General features: G+C 51.0%; 1 protein-coding gene across 1 annotated transcript in view; it reads left to right on the top strand.

Annotated features, from left to right (window-relative positions):
- The window catches only part of bcl11bb (BCL11 transcription factor B b), a 36,353-nt gene extending 25,767 nt beyond the window's left edge, over positions 1-10,586 (top strand). The window contains exon 4 of the mRNA XM_076048329.1: positions 4,776-10,586. Within this exon, the coding sequence (XP_075904444.1) occupies positions 4,776-6,865 (2,090 nt within the window). The 3' untranslated portion in view covers positions 6,866-10,586. The remainder of the gene's footprint in view (positions 1-4,775) is intronic.
- The last annotated feature ends 1,914 nt before the right edge of the window (positions 10,587-12,500 follow it).

Below are 12,500 nucleotides of genomic sequence, written 5' to 3'. Positions count from 1 at the left end.
CGGCCCGACATGACCTGAATTTACGAATTGCAGCTCCCTCCTCTCAACCTTGTGGTGGTGGGTTGGGGCTGAAGGCAACCAAACTCGCACTCTGAAACTTTAATCCCTGGATGTCGGAGTGTTCTCGCCAAGCGGACGCAGGGAACTCGGGGTGGGCTCGCGTTCAAAACGCCGCTTTATTTTCAATTATGATCTGCCCAAACCCCCACTTCCCCCTGAAAGCCCACCACCACCACCGCCGCCGCTGCCGCCACCCCCTTCTGGCTTTTCGAGAGTTAATTTGGCATCAGTGGGCCTTCATTACCATCTCCTCACTGCTCGCTGTCAGCCGAGGAGCTCCGGCTTTTCCTGGACTTGTGTTGTTCTTCTGCGGCCCCATTATAGTCCTTCTGGATCAGAGCGGGCCTGATAAAAACAAGAAGAAAAAAAAAGTAAAAGTAAAAAAAGAATGAACCAGTAACGTAAATGGAGGAAGCGTGCGCTTTGAACAGAATAAATCACGTTAAGACTTCCTGGGATGGCACATGTGAATTTTTTTTAAATTGAACACGTCTGCGTGCCGCTGCCCGAGCCGCCCCAACCTCACTTTTCCTTCTCCAGCCATATGCAAACAGTCAATAGCGCTCAGGCCCTTTCCCTTCCTTCATTCACTGGCATTTTGTTTGTACTCTTTTTTGTGTTTTTTTTTTTAAAGGCAAAATAATGGCTATAAAAGCCAATCTGGAAGGAATAAAATCTGATGTAAAGCTCAGATCTCGGTCCCTGAAGACGGGGTTAATTGGCTCGGCGGTTTAGTAAAGAAGTGGGGGATGTGGGGGGGGCGCAGTGGAGTTGGCGTTATTACTGGCCCACCTCAGCTCCATGCATGTGCCAATGTTTTAATAACTTCCTCCCAGGCCTGCCTGCCTGCCCGGCCCCGCGCTGCTCTTGTTTTGTTGCACGGGGCGAAAAAAAAAAAGCAGCGCGAGCCGATCTTGGAAAAACTGGTCGCAGACTTTTTGGACTTTGGCAGAGCGGAGCACCTCTGCGCTCGACTCCCGTGTGAGAGTTGGCCGTTATTAAGCGCAGGAAGCGACGCTCGTGCAGGTGATGCGGTCGTGACAAAGTGTTTTTCGATCGCTGTCAGAGGAAGGAGAAGAAGTGGAGGTGGTTGAAAAAAGAAAAAAAACAAAAAGAAAAACTTCCGCTTCCTCGGAGTGAAGAGCTGCGGTTCGAGAAAACACGTTCGAGACGCGACAACACAGTGTGTGTGTGTGTGTGTGTGTGCGTGTGTGTGTTTGTGCGTCAGGCAGCAAATTGGACGATTAGGTTCCGCCATCAGTGAGTGTGAGTGTGCAGTGGGATTGCGAGTGTCACTCTCTAACTGGTAGTTGACCTTGGCGGTCAGCGCCGGGAGAAGGTCCTCCTCCTCCTTCTCCTCCTCCTCCTCCTCCACCTTCTATTCCTCCCCCCCCCCCCCCCTGTCCTCCTCCCTCCTCCTCCTCCGTGTCAGACGGACGAGTGTAATTACCGCAAACCGAAGCGTGACACAGGCCGCCGCCGTGATTCCTCTAATGAAGACTTTTATTGGCCGGAGCGTCGAGCGTCACGCGGCGGCGGCGTTCACACTCTCCCAGCGTGTGTGTCTGTGTGTGTGTTTGTTTTTGTGTGCGTGCCAGAGCGTGCGTGTGTGCGTGTGTCTCAGTGCGTCCACATCCGTTAGAGCACCCCGGCTATTTTCCCATGAAGCCGGCGATGACAGCCTTTAGCGTTTTTTACTCATCGTTTTTTATTTTATTATTTATACTTCCTGAAGCATCGCGTTTACCTACATCTGTCCACCCCCCACCGCACCCCCCCCCGCTCATTTGGAGAAGTTGCCGAGATCCGTCTCTGGCCGTCATTAGGCGGCGGCGGCGGCGGCGGCGGCAGCCATCAGCTGCCACTCTATTAGCCGCCACGCTTCCCTTAACAGCATATGGCGCAGCTGCGTCGGATGTGACAGGATGCAAATGTATTTTTGTGTTCCTGCAGCGGCGGCGGTAGCGGCGGCGGCGGTAGGTCGCCCCATGGTGGCAGCCGGGTGCTGAAAGGGAGAAAAGAAGAAGACGGCGTGGACGTCTAAACGAGTTAAAGACAATTTGGAAGCCGGCGACTTCATTTGGTATCGATCGTTTGGGGAGGTGGGAGGGTGAGGCCTGATTGGATTACGCAGCTCCCAGAAGTCCATCCCACAGCGTAGATAGACACCCCCCCCCCCCATCCTCCCCCTAGGCAGTCCCCTGGGGGATGGGGGTGGGGAGGGGGGGGGGGTGTAAATACCTGCCCGGTGCAGCGTCTGCGTGCGCCCGAGCATGTCCGTCTGGCCCCTTAAAGTCCCTCCACCTCCTCTCTTCCTCGCCCCCCCCTCCTCCCTCCTCCAACCCCCCCCCCCCCTCTCTCTCTCCCTCGCCTGCTCTCTCTCTCTCTCTCTCGCTCTCTCTCTCTCTCTCTCTCTCTCTCTCTCTTCTCCCCGTCCAAGCTGTTAAGCTGTCCAGCTCTCGGCTGCCAAGCGGCCGTGTGAAGCTCTGCCAAACTAAACACGGGCAGGCAGCCCGCCACTCGCGCCGGGTGCACGCACACACGCGCACACACGTGCACGCACACAAAAAAAAATACACCCACACATCCACGCGTGTGTGTAGCATTCGTGCGTACGCTAACAGACACGTCGGTAGCAGGAGGAGGCCGGCGGTGCCGCTCGTCCGAGAGCGAAAGCCGTGGCGGAGCCCTCCCCACCGCCTCGACCCCCCCCGCAACTGCACAGGGATAGCAAAGAAAAAAAAACAAGAAAAAAAAACAGACAGAATCGGTAAATGAGCCCCTCATTAACTTTTTCTGACCCCCGTCTCCCCTGAGGAAAAGCCAAAGCGAATCACACGGCCAAATCGGCTTCCTGTACCAGACACTGATCCAACATCGGCTTTCGCTCATCTGCTTTGCATCGTACGTCCCTCTCTCTCTCTCTCTCTCTCTCTCGCTCTCCCTCCCTCCCCCTCTCCAGTGTGTGCGTGTGCGTGTGTGTGCGTGCGTGTGCTCCGAGAAAAGAGCGAGAGGCAGGGAATAGAAAATAAAGGTGGTAAAAAAAGACCTGTGTGTGTGTGTTTGTGTGTGTGTGTGTGTGACAGTGTGCGAACATGTGGCGCCTCTGCAAAAGGCGGGCGGCCATCTTATATTATTCATCTTGATATTCTCAAGTTCAGGCCCGAGACTCCCGGTGGGGGTCAAGCTCAACCCCCCCCGTACCAACTCCACCACGTGGTGGCCACAGCACGATAAAACTCGTTGCAGATGTCTCGTGAAATGCCCCCCCAACCCAACCCACCTTCTTTATCCATCCCCTGCCTGCGCCGAATTAGACGGCGAACCCGAACTGACAAAAACCCCAAAAGCTTTTCTCTGTGTTTATTTATTTGTTTATTCGCATCCAAGCGATGGATGGATTCATTCGCCGTTATTAAGTCGTTCCTTTTAAAAGGGCAATTTGTCAGTTTGTCCCCAAACATACGTGTGTGTGTGTGTGTGTGTGTGTGTGTGTGTGTGTGTGCTGTGCTGTGCTGTATCAGTTATTACTTGGGTTATGAAAAACTTGTTTAATGGTGACGCCGTGTGAAGACCGCAGGGCTCTCTACTGTCTCCCCACCGCCTCAATCACCCCTTCTGGGCCCCCCCCCCTCCCCTTTGTGTTCCTGTGTTGCCGTAATGCCACATGTCACCCGCCCTCACCCTCCCACCCTCCCCCTCTCTCTTATTTTTCTCCACCCAGCAACCCTCCACCCACCCATCGGTGTGTTCTTTTATTTATTTCTTAATTCCCCCCCCCCCTCCCCGCTTTCCTATCGCCGCCCCCTCTCACCCTCCCCCCCAACTCCCTCCTCCCCCGCCTCCGTATGGAAATGACACAGTAGACGAGATGGATCTGTATATTAAAGCCCGGGCTGACATTAGAATTAGCATAATGCGTCGTGGCCCCGGGGCAGTACCTGCCATCTGCATTAGCCCGTAGACATGCACGCCCTCAAAAATTCATGCGGCGCAAAAACAAAAAAGACAAAAGGCCCCACGGAGGGACCTCGTCCGCTGGCTGAAAAGTTTTATTAACTCAGTTTAGCGCCGCAACAAAAAAAAAAAAGACAAACGGACGGTGGCGGCGAGTAATCTATTACTAAGTAATCCACTACTGTAATGAAACTACTTTTTAAACAACGGAGTAGTGTAACAGGATTACTGTGGCAAATCTGGTCATTGTATCATAATTACTTTATCACGTAACATGTCCGTTACTTTTCCGAAATGTTTTGCAATCTAAAAATGTCCCGATGTCACAGGTTATTTTAACACTACAGGCTTTGCATAAGGCAAGGTTAAATGTGCAAAATGTGACATGTTTGTGTTCAGAGAGCAAACATTCATTCATGTTAAGAGGACAGAGGCGCTATTTGCAATCGCAACATTTGCACTTTAATAAATTTCATTCCAAAGCACCGAGCAACTTAATCTTTTGTGAACTAAAGTGAGGAGTAGTAGCAATTGACTGTTTATGGAACAAAGTAGAAACAAGAAGTAATTCGATTACTTTTTAAAGGAGTACTCAGTCGTCAGTAGTTGGATTACTTTTATGGCGTAATCCCAACGACACTGCAAACGGATGACGGTACATCCCCAACGTTTTTTTTTTTTTTTTTTTTGGGGGGGGGAATAAGTACGTTACTAATTGGGTCTTTTTTCTTTTGTTTTTTTCTCTTCCCGGCCAACAGATAAGAATGAGCCATCCAGCTACATCTGCACTACCTGCAAGCAGACCTTCTCCAGCGCCTGGTTCCTGCTCCAGCACGCCCAGCACATTCACGGCATCCGCATCTACCTGGACAACCAGCCGGGCCACTGCTCGCTCACCCCGCGCATGGCCCTGCCGCCGCCGCCGTGCGCCGAGGCCCTGCCCCGCTCCCCGCTCCCCACCTTCCTGGGCGACGCCAGCAACCCCTTCCACCTCCTCCGCATGGCCGCGCCCCTGCTCAGGGAACACCCGCCTCCCCCGGGGTATCTGGAGACGCGGCTGCCCGCCACCCCACCCTTTGTCAGCCCCCCGCCGCCACCCAGGCCCCCCCTGGAGCGCCTGGGCCCCGAGGAGATGGGGCTGCTCTCCCAGCACCCCAGTGCCTTCGAGCGGGTGATGCGGTTGAACCCCATGGAGCCCACGTCCATGGACTTCTCCCGCCGTCTGAGGGAACTGGCGGGGAACACCAACAACGGGGGGCCCACGCCCCCGCTCTCCCCCAACCGTGTGCCGCCCATGCACCGTCTGCTGAGCCCCACCCTCTTCCAGCCCGGGGCCAAGCCCCCGCCGTTCCTCACCTACACCCCGCAACCGCCCACCTCTCAGGCGGGACTGGGCTCCTCCAGTCCGCCCGACACCCAGGGACAGAACCAGAACCCGGGAAAGAACAAGTCCTGCGAGTTCTGCGGCAAGATCTTCAAGTTCCAGAGCAACCTGATCGTGCACCGGCGCAGCCACACGGGGGAGAGGCCGTACAAGTGCCACCTGTGCGACCACGCCTGCTCCCAGGCCAGCAAGCTCAAGAGGCACATGAAGACGCACATGCACAACAAGTCCGGCTCCATGAGCGGCTCCCCGGAGCAGGGCGGCCGCATGGACGGCTGCGAGGGCGAGGACAAGCTCCGAGAGGGCGACCTGAGAGGGATGGGCCTGGGGCTTGACAACGAGGAGGAGGAGGAGGAGGAAGAGGAGGAGGAAGAGGAGGAGGAAGAAGAGGAGGAGGAGCTGCGGAACGGCAGCCGGCCCGACTCCAATCTGAGCGACGACTCGCAGGAGTTCGCCCCGAACAGGGAGAACGGGCCGCGGCCGTCGCCCGAGGAGAAGTCCCTGGGCGGGGAGAGGGTGGGCGAGGGCGGCGGGGTGGGCATCATGCACCCCTACAACCACCTGGACAATCACCTCAAGCTGAGCGCCGCCAAGAGGAGCCTGGAGCGGCAGTCCAACGGCGAGGGCGGGCCGCGGGACCAGGCGGACCGGGCCGAGGACGAGAGGGAGCAGGAGCGGGAGCGGGAGCGGGACGAGCACCCGACGGACCACCGGCCCGTCCTCAACGGGAGGCTGAGCGTCTCCGAGGCCATGTCCTTCCCGGGCCTCTTCCAGCGGCGGCCCACGCCCATCACCAGCCCCAGCCCGTCCGGCAACAGCAACAACAACAACAAGCGGATCAAGATCGAGAAGGAGCCGATGGAGCTGCCGCCGACCATCCCCATCATCTCCCCGGAGAACGTCTACTCCCAGCTGCTGGCCGGCTACGCCGCCTCGCGCCACTTCATCCGAGAACCCTTCCTGGGCTTCACCGACTCCCGCCAGTCGCCCTTCGGCACCTCCTCCGAGCACTCGTCCTCGGAGACGGGCAGCCTGCGCTACTCCACCCCGCCGGGCGAGCTGATGGAGGCCGGCAGCGCCTCGGGACGCAGCGGCAGCAGCACCCCTCACCTGCTGCGGGGGCCCGGACCGGGCCGGCCCCCCAGCTCCAAGGACAAGAGGAACGACACGTGCGAGTACTGCGGCAAGGTGTTCAAGAACTGCAGCAACCTGACGGTGCACCGGCGCAGCCACACGGGCGAGCGGCCCTACAAGTGCGACCTGTGCAGCTACGCCTGCGCCCAGAGCTCCAAGCTGACGCGCCACATGAAGACCCACGGGCAGTTCGGTAAGGAGGTGTACCGCTGCGACATCTGCCACATGCCCTTCAGCGTGTACAGCACGCTGGAGAAGCACATGAAGAAGTGGCACGGCGAACACTTGATGGCCAGCGAGGTCAAACTGGAGCAGGCGGACCGAGGTTGAGGCCCCTCTGAGTGGGGGGCGGGGGGGAGGGGCGCGGGAGGGGCGTTCGCTTAGGAGTCCCGTGTCGTGTACAAGCAAACACTCACACGCAGACACAGACACACACACACACATCCTCACACACACACACACACGCACTCATACAGACACGATTGCATAGACAACGTCCTTATAACCACTTCTTCAGCTATAAGACTTGGCTGAAACATCTCCCTTAGAAAGAAAAAAAAAAAAGACAAAAAAAGACAAAAGACAAAAAACAAAAAATCAAGACTGATTGATGTTCATCTTTTTTTTTCTTCTTCTTGTCACAGAAACTGCCACCTGAGAAAAATAAAACAGAGGGGAAACTTTAATGAGAACTCGTCTTGGAATGCCCAGCTCGGTGTTTCTTGGCATATCGTCTGAGGATTTTATCAGTTAGGAATCCATGGAGCCTTTCTACTGTGCAATAATTTCTGTATTTATTGGATTTTTTTGTAATGATATTTGGCATGTGCAGGTGCATCTTTGTGGGATTTCATATGGAGTTAGTTTTGAAATGTGCTAAAAACTTCTTTTTTTTTTTCGTTTTCTAAAACGCGAGAACTGGAAAGAAGTCACTCTTAATGCAAATTTGTTTTTTTTCTCTCCCTTTGCCCCCCTGCCCCCCCCCCCCTTTTTTCCTTTAAGGAAGCTTACGTGAGAGTAAAAATTTGTGTCAAGCGTTAGCTTTTAAAGTAAAGAGATAATTGTTTTCTATATGAAACAGCAGCAGCGGACTACAATCCATTCCCTCACGCAGGCCTAAAGCACTGAATGTCAGCCTGACAATAAACCATCCAGCTGGATTTTGAAAAAATCCGCTCTTATCTACGATAAGTTGCTCTTAATTTATTCTCGGAATTTCGTACAAAAAGGAATATTGGCAAGTGAGGAAAAACAAACAAAAAAAAAGAGACTAATGATTAATTGCATTTACTGTATTATTGAACCTGCTTTGGACGGGGCATAAATAACAGTTGCACTTAAAAGGAAAAAAAAAAAAAAAATCCCTAACTGATGCTCAGAACATTCCCGATGTCGGATGAATCCACCGTATTTAAGATGCTGAATGAATCGAGACTACTTGTGATCAACGTGAGAAGGAGAAACAGTCCTGTTAATTGTTTGTAAATATATTCTCTCTCTCTCTCTCTCTTTTTCTAAGTAAAACGAAAAAAAAAAAAAAAAAAAAAAAGATGACAGCCAGAGTAGTCCGAACTTTTAACGCGAGAGAAAGAAAGATGGCCTAAAAACTAAACAATCAGAAGACCAGCTGCTTGTGTCACCGTCGCTAGATGCTCCCGTCTGGTCGATCGTCGTCCATCGTTGCTTTACGAGACCCCACCTGATTACCTCACCCCATCCCATCACGTGTGCTTACTCAAAGAAAATAAATAGAAATTTAAAAAAAAAAAAAAAAAAAAAAAAAAAGTAACAATAAAGATGATAATTGTCAAGCTAAAGCTACTTCAACAGTTGTGACCGTCTCCTGTCTGCGCCGGGGCGTGGCGCCTCCGCCTGACACAGGTTGCCTCCCGCCGCGTCCCTTACCCCCCCCCCCCTTTCACCCCCTCTTTGGAGAGCCACAAAAAATTGTTTCAAATAGGATTCCTATCAGTGCGTGTGTGCGTGCGTGTGTGTGTGTGTGTGTGTGTGTGTGTGTGTGTGTGTGTGTGTGTGTGTGTGTTGCGCGCGCGGCGTCCCCGTCTCCCCGCCGTCTGCTCTAAGCCGCTCTCCGACGGTGTCGTTTCACAGTTCACTAGCTCAGATTCATGCATTAGAGCAGCTTTAAAGGAAAGGAAGCCTGTTCATTCGCCGCACAAAGTGATACGGGTTTAACTCCCGGTAACAGATTTTGAGACAGTGTGCACGTTCGTGACTTTTGGGGATTACGGTTTTTATTTTCTGCATCGTTCATCCTGAAATGAATCTGGCGGAGGAAGAGGAAAGGCAGAGGAGGTGGTGGGGGGGGAGGTGGAGCGGCAGTGGTTATATGAGTTATGATAATTTTGAGCACAGCTGCAACTGGGAATGGCCGGGCGACCTTGAGTAGGGGCCATTCTTATAGTCAAAAAAAAAAATAAAAGAGAGAGAAATGAAGAAATGTGAGAACGGAATGGGAGTTAGAGAGCACAGGAACCTTGACCAGGGGGAAGAGTCGTTCAAATGAAATTGGAAGCATATGAAAAGTGTGTTTTTTTTCTCTCTCTCCCCCCCCCCCCTCGTCTCCCAGTGCCCCAAAATGCTGGCCACATCTTATGAAGGGACCATCAGAGTGAGACAGGCCGAGCGTGAGAGGGAGGGAGGGAGAGAGACAGCGAAAAACCACATGAGACGAGACCAAGACTGCATCTCTCATTTTGGCCACTGCAATTCTCAATTACCAAAATTGTTGTCACTTGCGAGTTCGACCCCCACACCCCCCCCCCTCCCAAACCTCCCGATTCCCCCATTCCGGCCTTTTTGTCCGCGTCATTCCTCCTTTTTTTTTTTTTTGTTTGAATATAAATATATATATAGGAAAATGGGGGAATCGCGGTAAATCCTGAGGTGATTCTCCACACGCAGCTCCCGAACACTTATCCTTAACGTCCGCGTCTTGATGCATGAGTGCAAAGAAAAAAAGCAAAAAAAAAAAAAAAAAAAAAAACTCTAGAAACTGGTGTAAAAAACTGGTGTAAACGCGCAGTCAGTCCATTCCGAGCCGCTTCAGAGTCCAGGGCCAAAGTGGTGCAGCCCAACTCTGACACACCCCTCGAGTCACACAGTCCCGAGCCTGGCGGAGAACCCTCAGTCACGCATTCAGTCTTACAATATGTTTACAGTGTTGAAGTATGCCATTAAATACTCTGTGTAAGTGTTTAAATGATGATAAAGTATTGTTTTTTTTTTCTCTTGAATGCCATAACAGTTTTTCGTATGGTTATTCCGGTGGAGGGATTTTATCTTCATGTTTCTGTATGATTACTTGTTCACTGTATGGGATAAAAAAAAAAAAAATCTTTTAAATGTAATATTGCAGAATCATGACAGATGATTTGATATCAGTTTATTTTCTATTTTCAAACAAAAGTGGTGCCATTATTGTTTACTTGGTCTCTTTGTTGTTTTGATTTATTTTTTATTTAACTTTTTTTTTTTTTTTTACTTTTAAGAGTTTTCCTGTTGTTGGTTTGGTGAAGCTATCCCGTGCGGATGTAAAACAAAGCGATTTTAAAAATAATAATAATTTAACAACAAAAAAAAAGAGACAGAATGAAGATCCTAAAGGAAGAACCATCGGCAGGGGAGCACAATACGTCGTGCGGGAATGTGTTTGTTTCCCCCACACCAACTTTATGAGACATTCATGAATAGAATTGTTTGTTTTTTTTGGTTATCTTCTTTTCTTTTCTTTTTCTTATAGTTGGTTATAGGTCTTGTGATGGCACTTGCAACTGTATTTTGAAATACATTTTTCATATTTCACTTTTCACAACTTTCACTTACGCCCTTTGTACAAAATAGTTTTTCCTTGGTCTCTTTTTTTTTCGGGGAGGGGAGGGGAGGTGGGAGTGCATCATTGTGAAAAAAAAAAGTGATTTCAGAACAGTACACATCTGCTGTTTTGAAGATATATGTATTTTTGTAATGTGTTGAAAAATCAATACAAGAAAGCCAACACTTCAATAAATGTTGCAATTGCTCTATGATTGAAGCGAACGTGCATTTCTGCTTTATTCAATCTCGCCACCGCGAGTCCAACCTCCAGCCCGAGAGAGACGCTGAGACTGTTGCGACGCCGCGCCGAGAATCGAAGACAAAGATCTTCACAGGGAGTCGGGGCGGCGTCTTTATCTCACCGGCGATACCGCGAAGCTGGCACAGCTGCGGGCCTTCAGCGCGACACCGATGCTAACTCCCAGATAAGTACTTTATCGTGAGTTAATGCCGTCAAAATTTAGGTAAAAAAAAAAAAATGAAAACGCAATCAGTGACATTCACTTTACTGTACGTTTGTGTGTTTTTTGTCAAATGAGCGCACAGCTTTGGTTGGGGGGGCAGGGGAGGGGACAGACACGAGTCCTCACCAACACAAAAGCCGACAATAATTAAACACTTAATGAAAATTACACTCCGGACAATTACGGGATACGACGTACGCAAGGGCGGCGTCTCATTTATATACAATCACAGTAATGCGGAGCACACTCAAACAATCAGGAGTGAATGCTGGCAATCTAAGTGGCGCTCCCCATCTGATTTTACCGTCAGGGCACGTTTGACGACGAGACGCGTGATTTTTCGGGCACCCGGTGTGCGAGATTTAGTGACAAACCAATGGGAAGCAATGCTAATCTCTATATTCTGATGCATCGCTTGATCTCACGCTCCTCCTATAGCAGCTGCGGCTGCCTCCCGACAACCAGGCCTGATCTTTCTCTTCAGCAAGAGAAAAAAATACATGTGCTAGCTAAATGTAGTCACTTTATTTGAGTAAAAAACTGATCCATCTCTTTTCATAACCACGTTCTCTTGCACTCAGGGGCGGTGGAGCCAATCCCAGCAGTGTTTTTGGGGGCAGAGGGCGGGGTCAGGCTTTAGACAAGTGGCCATTTTATCACAAAGACAACCAGTCGCAGTCATAGATAATTTGGAGTTGCCGGTCAGCCGACTGAGGAAGCAGAGACAGTGAGAACATGCAAACTCCACACACAATCAAACACAAAAACACAAACACACACACACGCGGCGGCCGGGGCAAGCTTAGCTTAGCTTAGCTGGAAGAACAGCAAGGGCTCATGGGAGGGATAATGCAAAAGGGGATTTTACATTGTAACGCTTTTGATTTGTGTTTATATTTGTGTTGGGTGCGTTGTGGGTCTGCTGTGTGCAAAAGGGGGACGTTTGATTGTTTTGTTTTGTTTTGTTTTGTCATGCTTTGCATGTGGCACCCGTGAGTGAAGTGGCAACCATGTTTGCTTTCATCCGGGGCTGGATGTCAACTGGTGCTAGTCGGCATGTGGTGCCATCTATGGCTTTACATTGAGCACTGCATGGGTATACCAGCAGATTGAAGAGCTTTGACTGCTAAGACTTTCATTGGACAGTTTGCTTGTTGCATGTGTATTGCAGATTCATTTGCATCTCTGACAATAATGCTTCCTGAAAGTTTAAAAACCTGCAACAGACTGTTAGAAAATGAGCACAACACAACTCCTGGCGTCCAAAGCGCAAGTCCGCCGCCTCTGTTCTGCTCTGTAATCGTCACACCGCCGAAAACGCATGCATCTTTAAAGCCACACTGAACCGTTGTCACCCCTGCAACTCCGCCTAAAGCCATCATTTACATCGGGGACATTCTGTTCCCATATACCGTTTGACTGCTCGGTTTGCTTCGCGCGAAGACAGCGAGCACAGTCAAGCTCGCCGGGACAATAAAGAAAATGAGAATGCAAAGTCATTAACTCATACTTGCTCTTGACAGGCCATGAATGAGTCCTGGCATGAGTGCGCGGACTTATCAGGCATGTCTTAATATCAGACCTACAGCAGTCGAACCTGTCCTTCCTCAGGCCTCCGGGGCCCATCGGATACCGTGAGAGAGATGGTGTGCGTGCGTGCGGGCGGG

Source organism: Nelusetta ayraudi, unplaced genomic scaffold (assembly GCF_046127955.1).
Source record: "Nelusetta ayraudi isolate G7.1 ecotype Tasmania unplaced genomic scaffold, CSIRO-AGI_Nayr_v1 ptg000100l, whole genome shotgun sequence".
NCBI classification, from domain to species: Eukaryota; Metazoa; Chordata; class Actinopteri; order Tetraodontiformes; family Monacanthidae; genus Nelusetta; species Nelusetta ayraudi.
This window is presented reverse-complemented; position numbering and strand designations above follow the sequence as displayed.